Below are 12,003 nucleotides of genomic sequence, written 5' to 3'. Positions count from 1 at the left end.
CCATCAATTGTTACTAATTCTCTTTAATTCAAATTTCTTTTATAGATTAATGTAGGCTCTCTTTAGATTCAAAATTATTATGTAGCTATTTTAAATTTTATTTTTAAATATAAGTAAATCATTATACTTAAAAATACAGGTAAATTAATATCCATAGTCTTAGCGAAGAACATAAAGAATTATAGGTAAATAATTATCTTATATAATCTAGGTAAATGAGGGACCTGAAAAATATAAGTGCATATAGAATGTACCTTCTTTTTTTTTTCTTTTTTTTTAATTTTAAAGTTTAAGAATTATGCACCTATTTTTATATATATATATATAAATAATGTACCTATTTTTTCTACATATATATGTCCTCATCAATTTACCTATCATGTATTAGACATGTTGTTTTTTTTTTTGGCATGTATCACCATAAGTTTCCAACAAACAAGTACCTGATGAATACTTTTTTGGGATATAAATAATTTGTATTGGGTAGATATTATCATTGTTTTTTTAGCTACAATATTATTATATGTATTAGGTTATTTATGTATATTGGTGTGTGTGTCCATTAATTTATTTTTGGTTGAAACGTTTTTTTTATGCTCAAATCTTGGAGCACTGCCATTAAGTATTTAAACCCAGAAAGAACATGTTCAAAAAATAAGTGCCCAAGAATAGGTTCCGAAATTCAAACCAATTAAATATATAAATGCTAAAAATAAGGGATTTGACAAGTAAGGTAGATGGCATAGTCTGTAATTATTTTATAATGCTAGGACAATTATGAAATTATATTCAAATTAGAAGTTGAAAAATAAATGAGTTTATGTCTAGAATATAAGAGTTACAAGGGCCTATTTTAGGCTGTCCCAAAGAATTACTACTAATTAAAAATAATAATAATTAAAGGTGTATAAAAAAGAAATCCTATATTTTTCTAAGGTCCGAGGGGGTGTTAGTTGGATTGACTTAGGCTTTGGTGTGTTCTTAAGTGGTCCTTAGTTAAACCTCACACACAGTACTTGTGTATGTGAGTTTTCCCTTCTTCCCTTTCTAACTTTGATCGAAGAAAAAATAAACAGGATTATGTAATGCTCGAGGAAGTTAATATTGAGTATTGACAGTGGTAAAAATACTGCCCAAACAGAAATCCTATCATAGTGCTCCTCTCATTTATGAGAAATGGGTCAGTATGTGTTGGAATTAAATTTCACCTAAGATATGTCTTAAAAATAAATAATATCATCTAAGATAATTTCTGGATGCTGATATGTTGACAATGTTAAGTTAAAGTGACCAAATACAACCTATAAAGCAAAGAAATGTCCTAACCATCATAATATGGCTTGTTAGTCAAGATCATAGATGAGGAAGCCTCACGCCAATGACTTGGCCTGCCTTTATATATGATATATGATATACCAATTGTAATTGGGACTTTTCTTCAAGCTTCTACCATGTCCCTTTCAGTACATGTCATAAATTTTGGAAGAGAGTAGGTTTTCAATCTTACAGTTTTTATCAAGTACATTGTCTTCAATAAAAAAAGAAGTAACAATTAAAAAGTTATATATATAAAAAAAGAGTCACTTCATGATTCGATATAAAAATTAACCGGTAACAAAATGAGATGTAAGATTTACATTTGTATTGAATCACCTGTATTTCAACTGTAAATTATTGTTGTAATCTCCGATATGAAACTCACATATCATGGCTTGTAAGCATTGTATCGAGCCAACTACACCAATAGCTTTTGCTTCCGAAACTACTTAATCAAATCTTGCCCCAAGTTGAAGTTTCTCATAGCATATGCTGTTTTCAGTATTTAGGATGGACTCGCAGTACAATATGCGAAGGGTGAAATTTGATAGCTGAGCCTCTTGCGTTCTATGTTTCCATCTTGTTGTTGATGCACATATTTAACCAGCTTTTGAATGACTGCTATTTATTGTTTGGTCTGATCTTAAATGGATGGTGACTCTCCAACTTCAGAAAATGTTATCCGAAATAAATACATTGATTGATGGTGGGCCAAAATAAGCCTTATGAAAACGCTATTTTAACTTATGCAACCTTGGCCACATGTAGCATAACCCAAAAACCACCATTCACAAAAGTAGCATTCCTTCCTAGTCCCAAGTAAGCTCAAAGCTATAGGTAGACAAGCTTAATGCAGCAACTTAGGTGGTTGTTAGCAACTAATCACTTTGTACTTTAGATTCTTCATTTTGCAGAATTGGTAGCTAACAATGATGCTAAACCTCATCGATTGAATTTTATTTTATTTATTTTCGGAAGGGGTTTTCAAACTTGAAACATCTTCCAATATTGAGAGGAGAAGTACCACTAAACTGTTAGGTAGTCGGTATATTTGATTGAAAATTTGGAAGCTTTGCTATCTCTTATTAGTATTTGTGTGTGGGTTTCCAAATTTTTGGACCAAGCCCACAAGTGGAAGGGCCCATTTATTTTTCCTTAAAAGGGTTTGTCCCTCTCTCTTCATTCACTCTCATTTTTGGTCTCATTTTATGTAAATCGTGACACTCTTAATTCATATAGCGGAAACACAGAAGCTATGTAATCGCGTTATGTCGTGCTTGTTCTTTGTGTGCTTGTGTGATTTGAGGGTTTCACCCTCCTTGATCAAGTTTTAGCATTAACAATTAGCATAATTCTGTTTTTTTTAATCTAGCAGTAGGAAATACACAGATCATTTATACTCAACGGGCTACTTCATTCTGTTGAATGTAGAGGAAAGGCTTGTGTGATCATCTACAATCCGATATAGACGTAAGCGAAAATATGCATACAAAGTGAAACCTTCAACTAGTAATTTGATCCAGGACTGTCCCAGGTCTCAGGTATGATGGAGTGAAGCATGCAGCAGTTGTCTTGATGGGCGCCGCACTCGGTTATGCAATCCGATGAATTCGAATTGTCATGCATAACCTCTTCAATCCTCTCATAAACTTCTGCCACAGTTGGCCTCTTTGTGGGGGAAGCTGATACACATTTTAGGGCAATGTTGAGCAGAGGAAAGGCCCATTCTTTTGCAGCTTTAGCAACCTCCTTGTCAAAAACCTCTCCTGTCCATTCTTCCTTAACCATGGCAGTGACCCACTTAGGAAGATCTATACCAGTTCCTTCCACTGTTTTGCCTGTTAACAACTCCAGAAGAATCACTCCAAAGCTATAAACATCACCCTTTTCTGATAACATTTTCTCAGGGGCTGTGTAACCATTGGAGGAAATGACACATCCTTTCTTGGGGTCGAAGAAGCTTGAAAGCCCGTATTCGCTAATTAGGGGTTCCTCGTTCTCATCCAAGAGGATATTTGAGAGCTTGAGATTCCCATGAGGGATGCACTCATCAGATCTCTGATATATGAAGGCTAGGCCCCTTGCTATGCCGCGCGCTATGGATAGCCGAACCCTCCATGGAAAATCCCTCTTACCCTCTATGTAGCCTGCAGATAATCAAAGGCATGCATAATCAAAATGTAGGAAGTAAATAAGGGCCTTGTAAATTCTAAGTGATTCAAAATTTATTAGAAATATATGTATTTCCCCTCACTTAAATTCAAGTTTCCTTTTATTTTGCATAAATCTATAGGTTGTTTTGGGTTGTGAATAAAAGCCAAAAGGATGGATGTTCTGTTTGTGTATGTGTATATATTGGTCAGTTGATGCATTGCAATGTATAGAAAAATTTGATCTCAACTTACTCTCAAGCAGGTTTAGCAGACTTCCATTGGTTTGAAACTTGTAGATCAGAAGTTTTTCTTCATTGCTAGAATTGTAACCAACAAGAGGTAGAATGTTTGGATGCTTTAGGTTCCCTATCTGTCTCATTGTTTGGCCAAACTCCTCAAAGGGTACCTGCAATTTCTTCAACCTTTTGACTGCGTATAGGGCATTGTTCTTGAGTATTACCTTGTAAAGGCTGCTGCAAAAGGTCTGGTTTCTCAAGTCAGCTGTGGCTTCAAGGAGGTCATCCAATTTAAAGCTCTCATGTTCTTCAACAAAGAACACAAGCTCTGAGCGATTTTCTACTGGCTTCTCTTCCTCTTGAATCTTAGGAAGAGGCATTTTGTCTGGCGAGTCTCGAAGCGACTTCAAAATCTCCCTATCTGCAGCTAACTTCGCCGCCTTCCTCCCAGCAAAGTATGTGAACAAGAGAAAGAAGCCAATCCCAACAACTAATGGTATCATGAACTTGTATCTCTTGTACCACGAGTTACCGGGAGGATTAGGATTGCCACTAGTTGGGCTATCTGAGGCTGCCATTATGGTCACCGACTCCACAGCCTTTTCCTGGTTTTTCAAGGCATCATTTCTCTGGAATCTCCTTGATTTCTTCACATATGTATAATGCTGAAATTCCTCTTTCGAACGTGGGCTGTTGGTAGTAAAATGATTGTCAGAAATGTCCAATCTCCTTAGATCTTTCAGTTTACTCAGAGCCTTTTTAGGTATCTTCCCACTCAGAACATTGCTCCTTAGATTCAAATAGGTTAGCCTTGTGCAGTGCACTATTGAGTTAGAAATAGTTCCCCGGATTTGGTTTCTTGCTAAGCTAACATATTGAAGATTTGGGAGCTTACATAGTGAATCTACATCAAGTATGCCCCTCAGATTCAGATTTTCAAGCCTGATTTCCGTTACCGAAGTACCCTGTGAGTTGCATTTCACACCCTTCAACTTGTGCATGCAGGGATTTCGCCGCATAGGCACATTGTTGCCAATGCTGAGTACATGTTGAGGATCAACAGCTCTAATGAATTGCCGCAAAGCTTCAAATTCTGATGACTCATCTCCCATACATACTGCGATCGAGAAAGAAAAAACCCCGATGCATATCAGCCCCTTCAAAAGCAGATTGAAACATCTCCTGCTCAGCATTTTGTTGGACTCATCAGAAACTGAATGAACAGAGAAAAAATACGGTTTCTTTTTTCTTTTTTCCTTTTTTCCCAAAAGTCTTGAAGGCATCTCAAAGCAAGTATATAGGCTTGCAAATTACTATGTCAGATGAGGACATGTTTTGTATGCTACAAAGTTTCATAAGTATTTTCTTCAATGTGTGAGATAACCAATGTTCGGAAGTGTTTGTTAATTCGTTATGTTCAATGTGATATCAAAGTCAGATGAATTCCACAATTTGACAATTTTGTCCAGGCTACAAAAGTTGTATAATGTTAGTGAACAAGTCTGCATGCATTATTTTGGTTTGCTGGTTTTTTTTCTTTCATTTTTTTATAAAATTAAAGTCCAAAGACGAAAGACTTTATTCATCAATATAATACAAAAAACACAAATAATCATCTTGAAGGTAGAAGTGAATCCAGCTAGACCCGTCTATTTGGTTAATTGGTGAGCCACAAAATTACATGAACGGGTTGGTTTGCCTAGAAGTTCAGGGCACTAAGTATTTTGGATGATACATTTTGACGGGTATGTCTATAATCTATCTTTGTATAAATGATTAATTTATGGTAATGACTGTTATTTATTTTTGGTTTTTGGCTTTAGGGAAGTCAAGTGGTTACATAGTTTATACGACATCATAATTAATTAGGGGCCAACATAGATAGGGTGTGGGTAAAAATCAATGTTCCGGAGCTACCAAGATTAGGTTGATGGTCCAAAACATGGGATAGCTATGACTAGGATCCAAAAAGTTTTGTACAAATATATAAAAACAACCTATAAGTTGGATATCTCTATGAAGAAAAACAAGAGACAAGAGTCAACAATGAGGTGGGGCTGGGCACAGTTCAATCCTGCCAGTTATTTGGCTACGCCGGCGATGACCATGAGTGGCGAGAATTGATCATCCCTTCTTCTTCAAAGGCCATATACGTCTGTCAGTTACGTCCTGCAGGTTTTTTAATCTATTTAAATATGTTTTTTTTAATATATTAATCGAATTTTAAAAAATTTAATGGTTAAATTGATGTGCTTATGTCATATTAGCAAGTTAAAGATTTTAGTGACGGATTTAATAGAATGGAGCAAAGGTGCAAAATGAGACGGTCTAAAATACATGGAGTAAATTGAGATTTTAGCAACAACACAAGGGGCAAAAAGATAGAATTATGCCTAAAATAAAGCATATGAAGTTCAAATAGACCAAGGAGGACAGCTAAAGATTACAACTATGAGAGGGCTTAAAAACCGAAAAAAAGGGCAAGAGCTGACCAAACCGAAGAGTGGCTGCACCTGTGGCTCGTTTGGTACACAGAATTGGCTTGGGCTGGTTTGGACTAAATTTAGTACCATGTTTGTTTTATCTAATTCTAGTCTTAGATGGAATTGCTAATACGGGGCCCACCAAAAACACCTCCTTAGGAGGGGACTACTAATCCCATGTGGAAAGGGAGGATTAGCTAGCCCTATATGGGGGCGGATCCGTGGCACCATATTTTTGACACAAGTTTTGACACAAGTTTTAAACCCTTGGATTAGCCCACTATCAATGGATGTGATTAAACAAATTAATTATTTTATTCTTTAAATAAGCAATTATTGAAAATAAATTTTAATTGACTTTTGTATTTCCTCTCTCTTCATTTAATTAAGTTTTGATGGCTTATTGACACAAGGCACTTCTTCTTCTTCTCTTCTTCGTGCCTTCTCATTAACACCACCTCCCTTCTTCTTCTTTTTCTTGCTTTTTCAGTGACCCTGAAATCACAAACTAGCCATCCAATTTCAGCAAACCATTCCATCTAAATCACAAACTAGCAATTAATCCTTAGAGTTAAGATTTATATTGACAAATCATTGTTTTAATAATCTACACAACAAGTTGCAGAGTAGATCACATTAATCTAGCCAATTTGTGGGCGTTGGAGAGAAACTGGGTCTTTGTTTCTGTTCAATCAAAATTACTTCAGAGTTAGCGAAGTAACGCGCCTTAGTTTTCATTCTCTTTATTTCCTATTTGGCTCTTGCCCTTCGTCCCTCTGCATCTCTGTGTCTCTCTCTTCTTCTCCATTCATTCATCTCCCATCTACATCTTACAATTTCCCACCAATAATTATTACATTTTTTTTTAATAATGTTATATTTTAATCTATAGTATCGTACAATCTAGTTTCTTGCTTCTTCTTAATATTTTATTTTTATCACATAATAAATTTTTTAAATATTGGTTTTGAAGATGTTGAATATAAAGTTAGAGCTAAAACATAGCATAGCATATGAGAAACTCGAAGAAAATCCAAATTAGTAGAGAAAATATGGAAGATTTCTTTGTTCCACAGACCATATAGAAGATGTCATTCGTAGAGAAGAGAAGATCGCAGGCGAATGATGAATGTAGAAGAAAGAGAGAGTAAAAAATGCAGAGGCAGCGAAGGAACAAAAGAATCTAGTAGGAAAGGGAAAGAACTAATTAAAGATAATTAATGAGATGAGAGAGAGAATGAATTCTTAATTAATATGGTATCACAATTTTAATCCCAACGAATAAATATAAATTGAAGAAAATTTATTGTTTTGAGAAATGAAAGTACATCTCAACCATTAAAAGTTTATAAATCTAAAGGTCTAAAACTTGTGTCAAAAATATGGTGCCACGGATCCGCCCCCTATATATATATATATATATACATACATATGTTTATATTATTTATAATATACACATACATGTCACATATATTATAAAATACGTATGTACACGTATATAATACATGTATTTATACATATATACATATACATAGATAGTTTTGAAATAAAAATAAAAATCGAGTCCTAGTCCAAGCATACACCAAACTCAGGATAAGTGTTATCCAACTTAGACCAAGCCAAGCCAAGCCAAGACAGTCCCTAAGCATAGTCCATGCCAAGACAGTCATGTGTACCAAACGAGCCCGTAGTGTTCTTTTTGGTCATTTGGGTGAACATTGGCTCAAACATACCTGTGCCAACCCTAGACAATTCTAATAAAAGAACGAGGAATTCTTATGTGTTACGATCACATTGTCACATTGTGATATCAATCCACTTATGTTATAACACGTATATTATACATTTTATAATATATCAATATTGTTTACCCATCTTATAACACTTAGATTAGTAACACCATGTGAATATCACACCTTTTCCAAAAAAACAATATAAACTTGCCAAACTTGGGCTTAAAAATTAAAACTTTTATGTGGACAAACAACTCCAAGGGGATACATAAACATCATAAATAAATAAAAATATGATACATCTCCAAGAAGAGCCAAGACGACAACACAGATTTACCGCATCAAACAAAGCATATTTGGTTAAACCAAAGACTGCGACCATAGAAACATAAATCTAGAACTCTAAATGAAGAGGATGATGATGACATTTTTACATTTTTCAGCACGTCTCCTCATGTAGGACAAATATATATAATTGGCTACAAATGCAATCAATTCCAATTCGTTCGATATTATTATTTTTTTAGGGGTTGCAAAATGGGGTTATTGATAATTTAATTCTTTTTTTAGGGTTTATTGATCTTTAATCCTTCTTTCAGCAATCGGATAAGATTAATGAATTATATTTTGGGAACATTGTTCTTAATTATATTTTATCACCAGCCATTCACGGAGGTTTGATGCAAAGACCGACCCTTTTGCTTTTGCTTGGAAAGAAATGGAAGCAACTCTGCCATGTCTTTCCCAACAAGACAAAGTGTGTGTGACAGCATAGGCCACAAGGGGAAAAAGGGCAATTGGCCACTCCCACCCACTAACCCTGTTCATCATTGTGTTTTGCTTCACGCCAAGAGACCCTTTTTCAAATTTTAAAATCCCCTTTTGCTTGTGGTCATTGCTTAATCAAACATTTGACTTCACTAATTTTTTTTCATTAATTACTCTTGCATTTTAATTTCTTTTCTTTGACTTTGCTTGAATAATCTAACTTAAGATTTAATCCATGCTTGTTTTAAATTGATTCAACACTACAAGCAAACGTTTCAAAAGCAGGAGAGTGCTTTACATAAGAGTCGACTTCTGTGAAGAGTTGGAAAAAAATATAGGTAAACAATTGGTACCTCCATCCACTAACCTATTTTAATTGCAAAAAAATATATGATAGAGAAATCGGCATAGGTTGGAAACAATTCAAGCAAAACCACAAAAAGAAACCCAATCTTCATCTAACAACAACAATTAATTTGTAATGTGAAAATCCTATGTACAAAATCAACACCATGATCCCAAAACTCTATCCTTATCTAATTTTCCCTTCTGAAAAAGAGGAACCAATTCAAAAGTTAAAACCCAACCCCGATTCGTACATGGAGTCAAAAAAAAAAAGAAGAACTATAATTAGCACTAACGCATATTTAACTTGTCAATTAAACACACCTAACAACATAATTACTTAGCCATGATTGATCACGAGTAAACATTTTCTTCGTTATCATCCTCTTCGACTTCATCAAAAAATGGATCGTTGAGAAGTTCAGTGGCAGAAGGCCTAGCCCTAGGTTGGGCGAGGCACTTCTCAACAAATGCCTTCACCTCAGGGTCCTTGACCTTGTTCAAGGATTGGGGTCTTACCCCAGAGGTTACCTTTTTGTATATTTTGGCAACATTGTCACATTCACTATAGGGAATTTCCAAGGTCACCATCTCTAGCACACACATCCCAAATGAGTATATGTCCACCATTTCAGTGTAGTCCTCTTCATACAGCTCTGGTGCCATAAATTCTGGAGTCCCTAACACTGAATGCGCTGAATGGTTCTTCCCCACAATTGCGGCCAATCCCAAATCACCAATCTTCACCTATTGAACCATAAATTAAAAATATATATTAACAAAACTGAATATTAAAAAAAACTCCCAAAAAAGGTAAAAATGAAATAAAATTGAAGCGATCAATTATCGGTACCTGGCCAATATTCCCGTTGATAAAGACATTGCTGCAATTGAGATCTCTGTGGATAACACAAGGCTCATGAGTATGCAAATACTCAAGCCCTTTCAAGATCTGCTTGGACCACTTCTTCAAGGCTATCAATGAAACTTGCTTATGCTTCTTCCTATAGTCCCTCAGATTCCCATTTGTACAAACTTCTGTCATGAAATTGAGGGTGTTATTCTCTGCGTCCCGCCACACATTATACAAGGTGATGATGTTCTTGTCTGCCAGGGATCTCAGCAACCCAACCTCGGCGTAGAGCCGTTCGATCATGGCAGGGTCATTGGTGAAGTTACGTAGCTTGACTTGGTTCCATGCCACCTCTATGCCCTCTTCTTGATCAAACGCCCGGTACACCTTCTTCACTGCACCGCACCCTAGAAGCTCGTTGTACCGCCCGTATCGCCCAGTGGGGTCGATTTCGACGAATGGTTCTTTGTCAGATTGATCTTGGTTTTCACTCGGCATCTGCAAGAAATAAATATTAGTCCCAGAAGAAGAATAAAAAAAGTTTGGAAGGCCTCAAAAACCAATGAAAGTACTTATTTTGAAAACTCAATTATAAATATACAAATTAACAAAGAAAATATATACAATCTCGGATCAACCCCAGAAAATAAAAGTCAAAGATTTACCTTGTAGGCTATCAGAAGCAAATATTTTTCTGCAAAAAAGAAAACGTAAGCAAGCAAAAAACAAGTAAGCACAAAACAACGAAAGCAAAGTGATGAAAAGAAATAGGGTTTGAAGAGAGGTGTGTGTATATATATAGGAGGTTAGCCGCGTTAAAAGTGAAAGAAGGAGTAGGTAGGTAGGTATAGGGAGGTTAATCCTGATTAATTGAGGTACTAAACAAGATTGAGCCGTTTAAGGATAAGTAGGTAATTGTTGATCAGATTGGATTCGGAAAGATAAGCCTCCTCCACATAGATATAGATCAAAGCAAAGTGATATTAAATTTCTAAAATGAAAGTTACTCCAATTGGTTATGGATTATGGATCTTATTATTATTAACTCAGAATTGGTTTCTGTTTTTGTATTTTTTATTCAATCCGAAATCAAATTTGATACATCAGGGTTGAGGATCTGAATCTTCCACAGAGGTCGACATTGACGGTCTGGATGTTACGAGGGTATTCACAAATAAATGGGAACGTTTCTAGCAGTAAATCAAATCACATGTGCTTTAATTTATTTGTCACGCTCACGAGGTGGAAATTAAAGACCAAAAAGAAAAAAGAAAAATATGATAGAAAGTTAAGAAATAACCCACAATAGCTTTATTAATATTGTAAATAATCCCGTTGTAGTTCTTTATTTTATTAATAAAAAATTTCCCTTGTACCGTAGAGATTCTCTCAAAATAACCCGCAATAGCTTTTACAAACAATTTAAACTTATTCTAATATATACATGTAATAATATTAGTGGATCGATAAAACTAAATGACAGTGTTATATATCACATTGAAAAATTCCTCGTCGAATGCCTCATAAAATTATTCTATGTAATTTGATGAAGTCATAATTTTCTATTAGTGCTCCGGTTAGGTGCTAGAAGATCATTCTTTGTTGAAGAATTCTATTGACATCCCGTTAAATACGCATCTGCGAGGGGTCAACAGAAATCCCCTTCCTTGTGTGAATGGTTTCAAAATCTTCATGTTGTTGACATTATTCTGATATACTTTTGTGTGGCTGAATAAAGTGTTCTGCTGATCAAACTTGTTGAATAATAAACAAGTCCGACCAATTTTCTCCTAGTATTATAAAAACAAATTTTTACGGAAAATCTTAATTAAAATTTTATTTATCTTTCTGTATGGCAAAGTCACGTTTAAATCATGTTCGTCGTTAACTCTTTCGAACAATTAGTACAACGATCATTTGTAATGAGAAATTGACAAAATTGCACATGAGTTCACCGTCTGAAAATTGACGGAATCATAGATATTTTGACCCAATTGAAATTATGTGGGACTTAGATTCAAACAACTGAATTAAAATTGAGGTAAAACTACCGGATCAAATTAAAGTTTCATTTCCCAATTATGAGGTTATTAGTGGAGATACATCTTGTGCGCT

The 12,003-nt window shown here is 35.0% G+C and overlaps 2 protein-coding genes across 2 annotated transcripts; both read right to left on the bottom strand.

Annotated features, from left to right (window-relative positions):
• Nucleotides 1-2,709: 2,709 nt before the first annotated feature.
• LOC110758304 (putative inactive receptor kinase At3g08680) lies at nt 2,710-5,068 on the bottom strand. The gene is made up of 2 exons (XM_088251679.1): nt 3,723-5,068; nt 2,710-3,464 (listed from the first exon to the last, which is right to left on the bottom strand). The coding sequence occupies exons 1-2, from the start codon at nt 4,987-4,989 to the stop codon at nt 2,824-2,826; spliced, it is 1,908 nt and encodes a 635-aa protein (XP_088107805.1). The 5' UTR covers nt 4,990-5,068; the 3' UTR covers nt 2,710-2,823.
• Nucleotides 5,069-9,097: 4,029 nt separating this feature from the next.
• On the bottom strand, nt 9,098-10,817 carry LOC110760672 (Protein kinase superfamily protein). The gene is made up of 3 exons (XM_021962983.2): nt 10,554-10,817; nt 9,889-10,386; nt 9,098-9,782 (listed from the first exon to the last, which is right to left on the bottom strand). Exons 2-3 carry the CDS (start codon nt 10,384-10,386, stop codon nt 9,390-9,392), a joined length of 891 nt encoding a protein of 296 aa, XP_021818675.1. The 5' UTR covers nt 10,554-10,817; the 3' UTR covers nt 9,098-9,389.
• Between the last annotated feature and the right edge of the window lie 1,186 nt (nt 10,818-12,003).

The sequence above is a fragment of the Prunus avium genome, chromosome 4 (genome assembly GCF_965620075.1).
Source record: "Prunus avium chromosome 4, drPruAviu1.hap1.1, whole genome shotgun sequence".
Classification (NCBI taxonomy): domain Eukaryota; kingdom Viridiplantae; phylum Streptophyta; class Magnoliopsida; order Rosales; family Rosaceae; genus Prunus; species Prunus avium.
The sequence above is the reverse complement of the archived record's forward strand: the minus strand, read 5'-3'. Positions and strand labels throughout refer to the sequence as shown.

Excerpts from the sequence above, each read along its gene's own strand:
- LOC110758304 (XM_088251679.1), bottom strand. The coding sequence starts at position 4,989 with ATGCCTTCAAGACTTTTGGGAAAAAAGGAAAAAAGAAAAAAGAAACCG. Across the intron at positions 3,465-3,722 it reads TCTGCTAAACCTGCTTGAGA|GCTACATAGAGGGTAAGAGG; the intron begins GTAAGTTGAGAT and ends GATTATCTGCAG.
- LOC110760672 (XM_021962983.2), bottom strand. The coding sequence starts at position 10,386 with ATGCCGAGTGAAAACCAAGATCAATCTGACAAAGAACCATTCGTCGAA. Across the intron at positions 9,783-9,888 it reads TCAACGGGAATATTGGCCAG|GTGAAGATTGGTGATTTGGG; the intron begins GTACCGATAATT and ends ATGGTTCAATAG.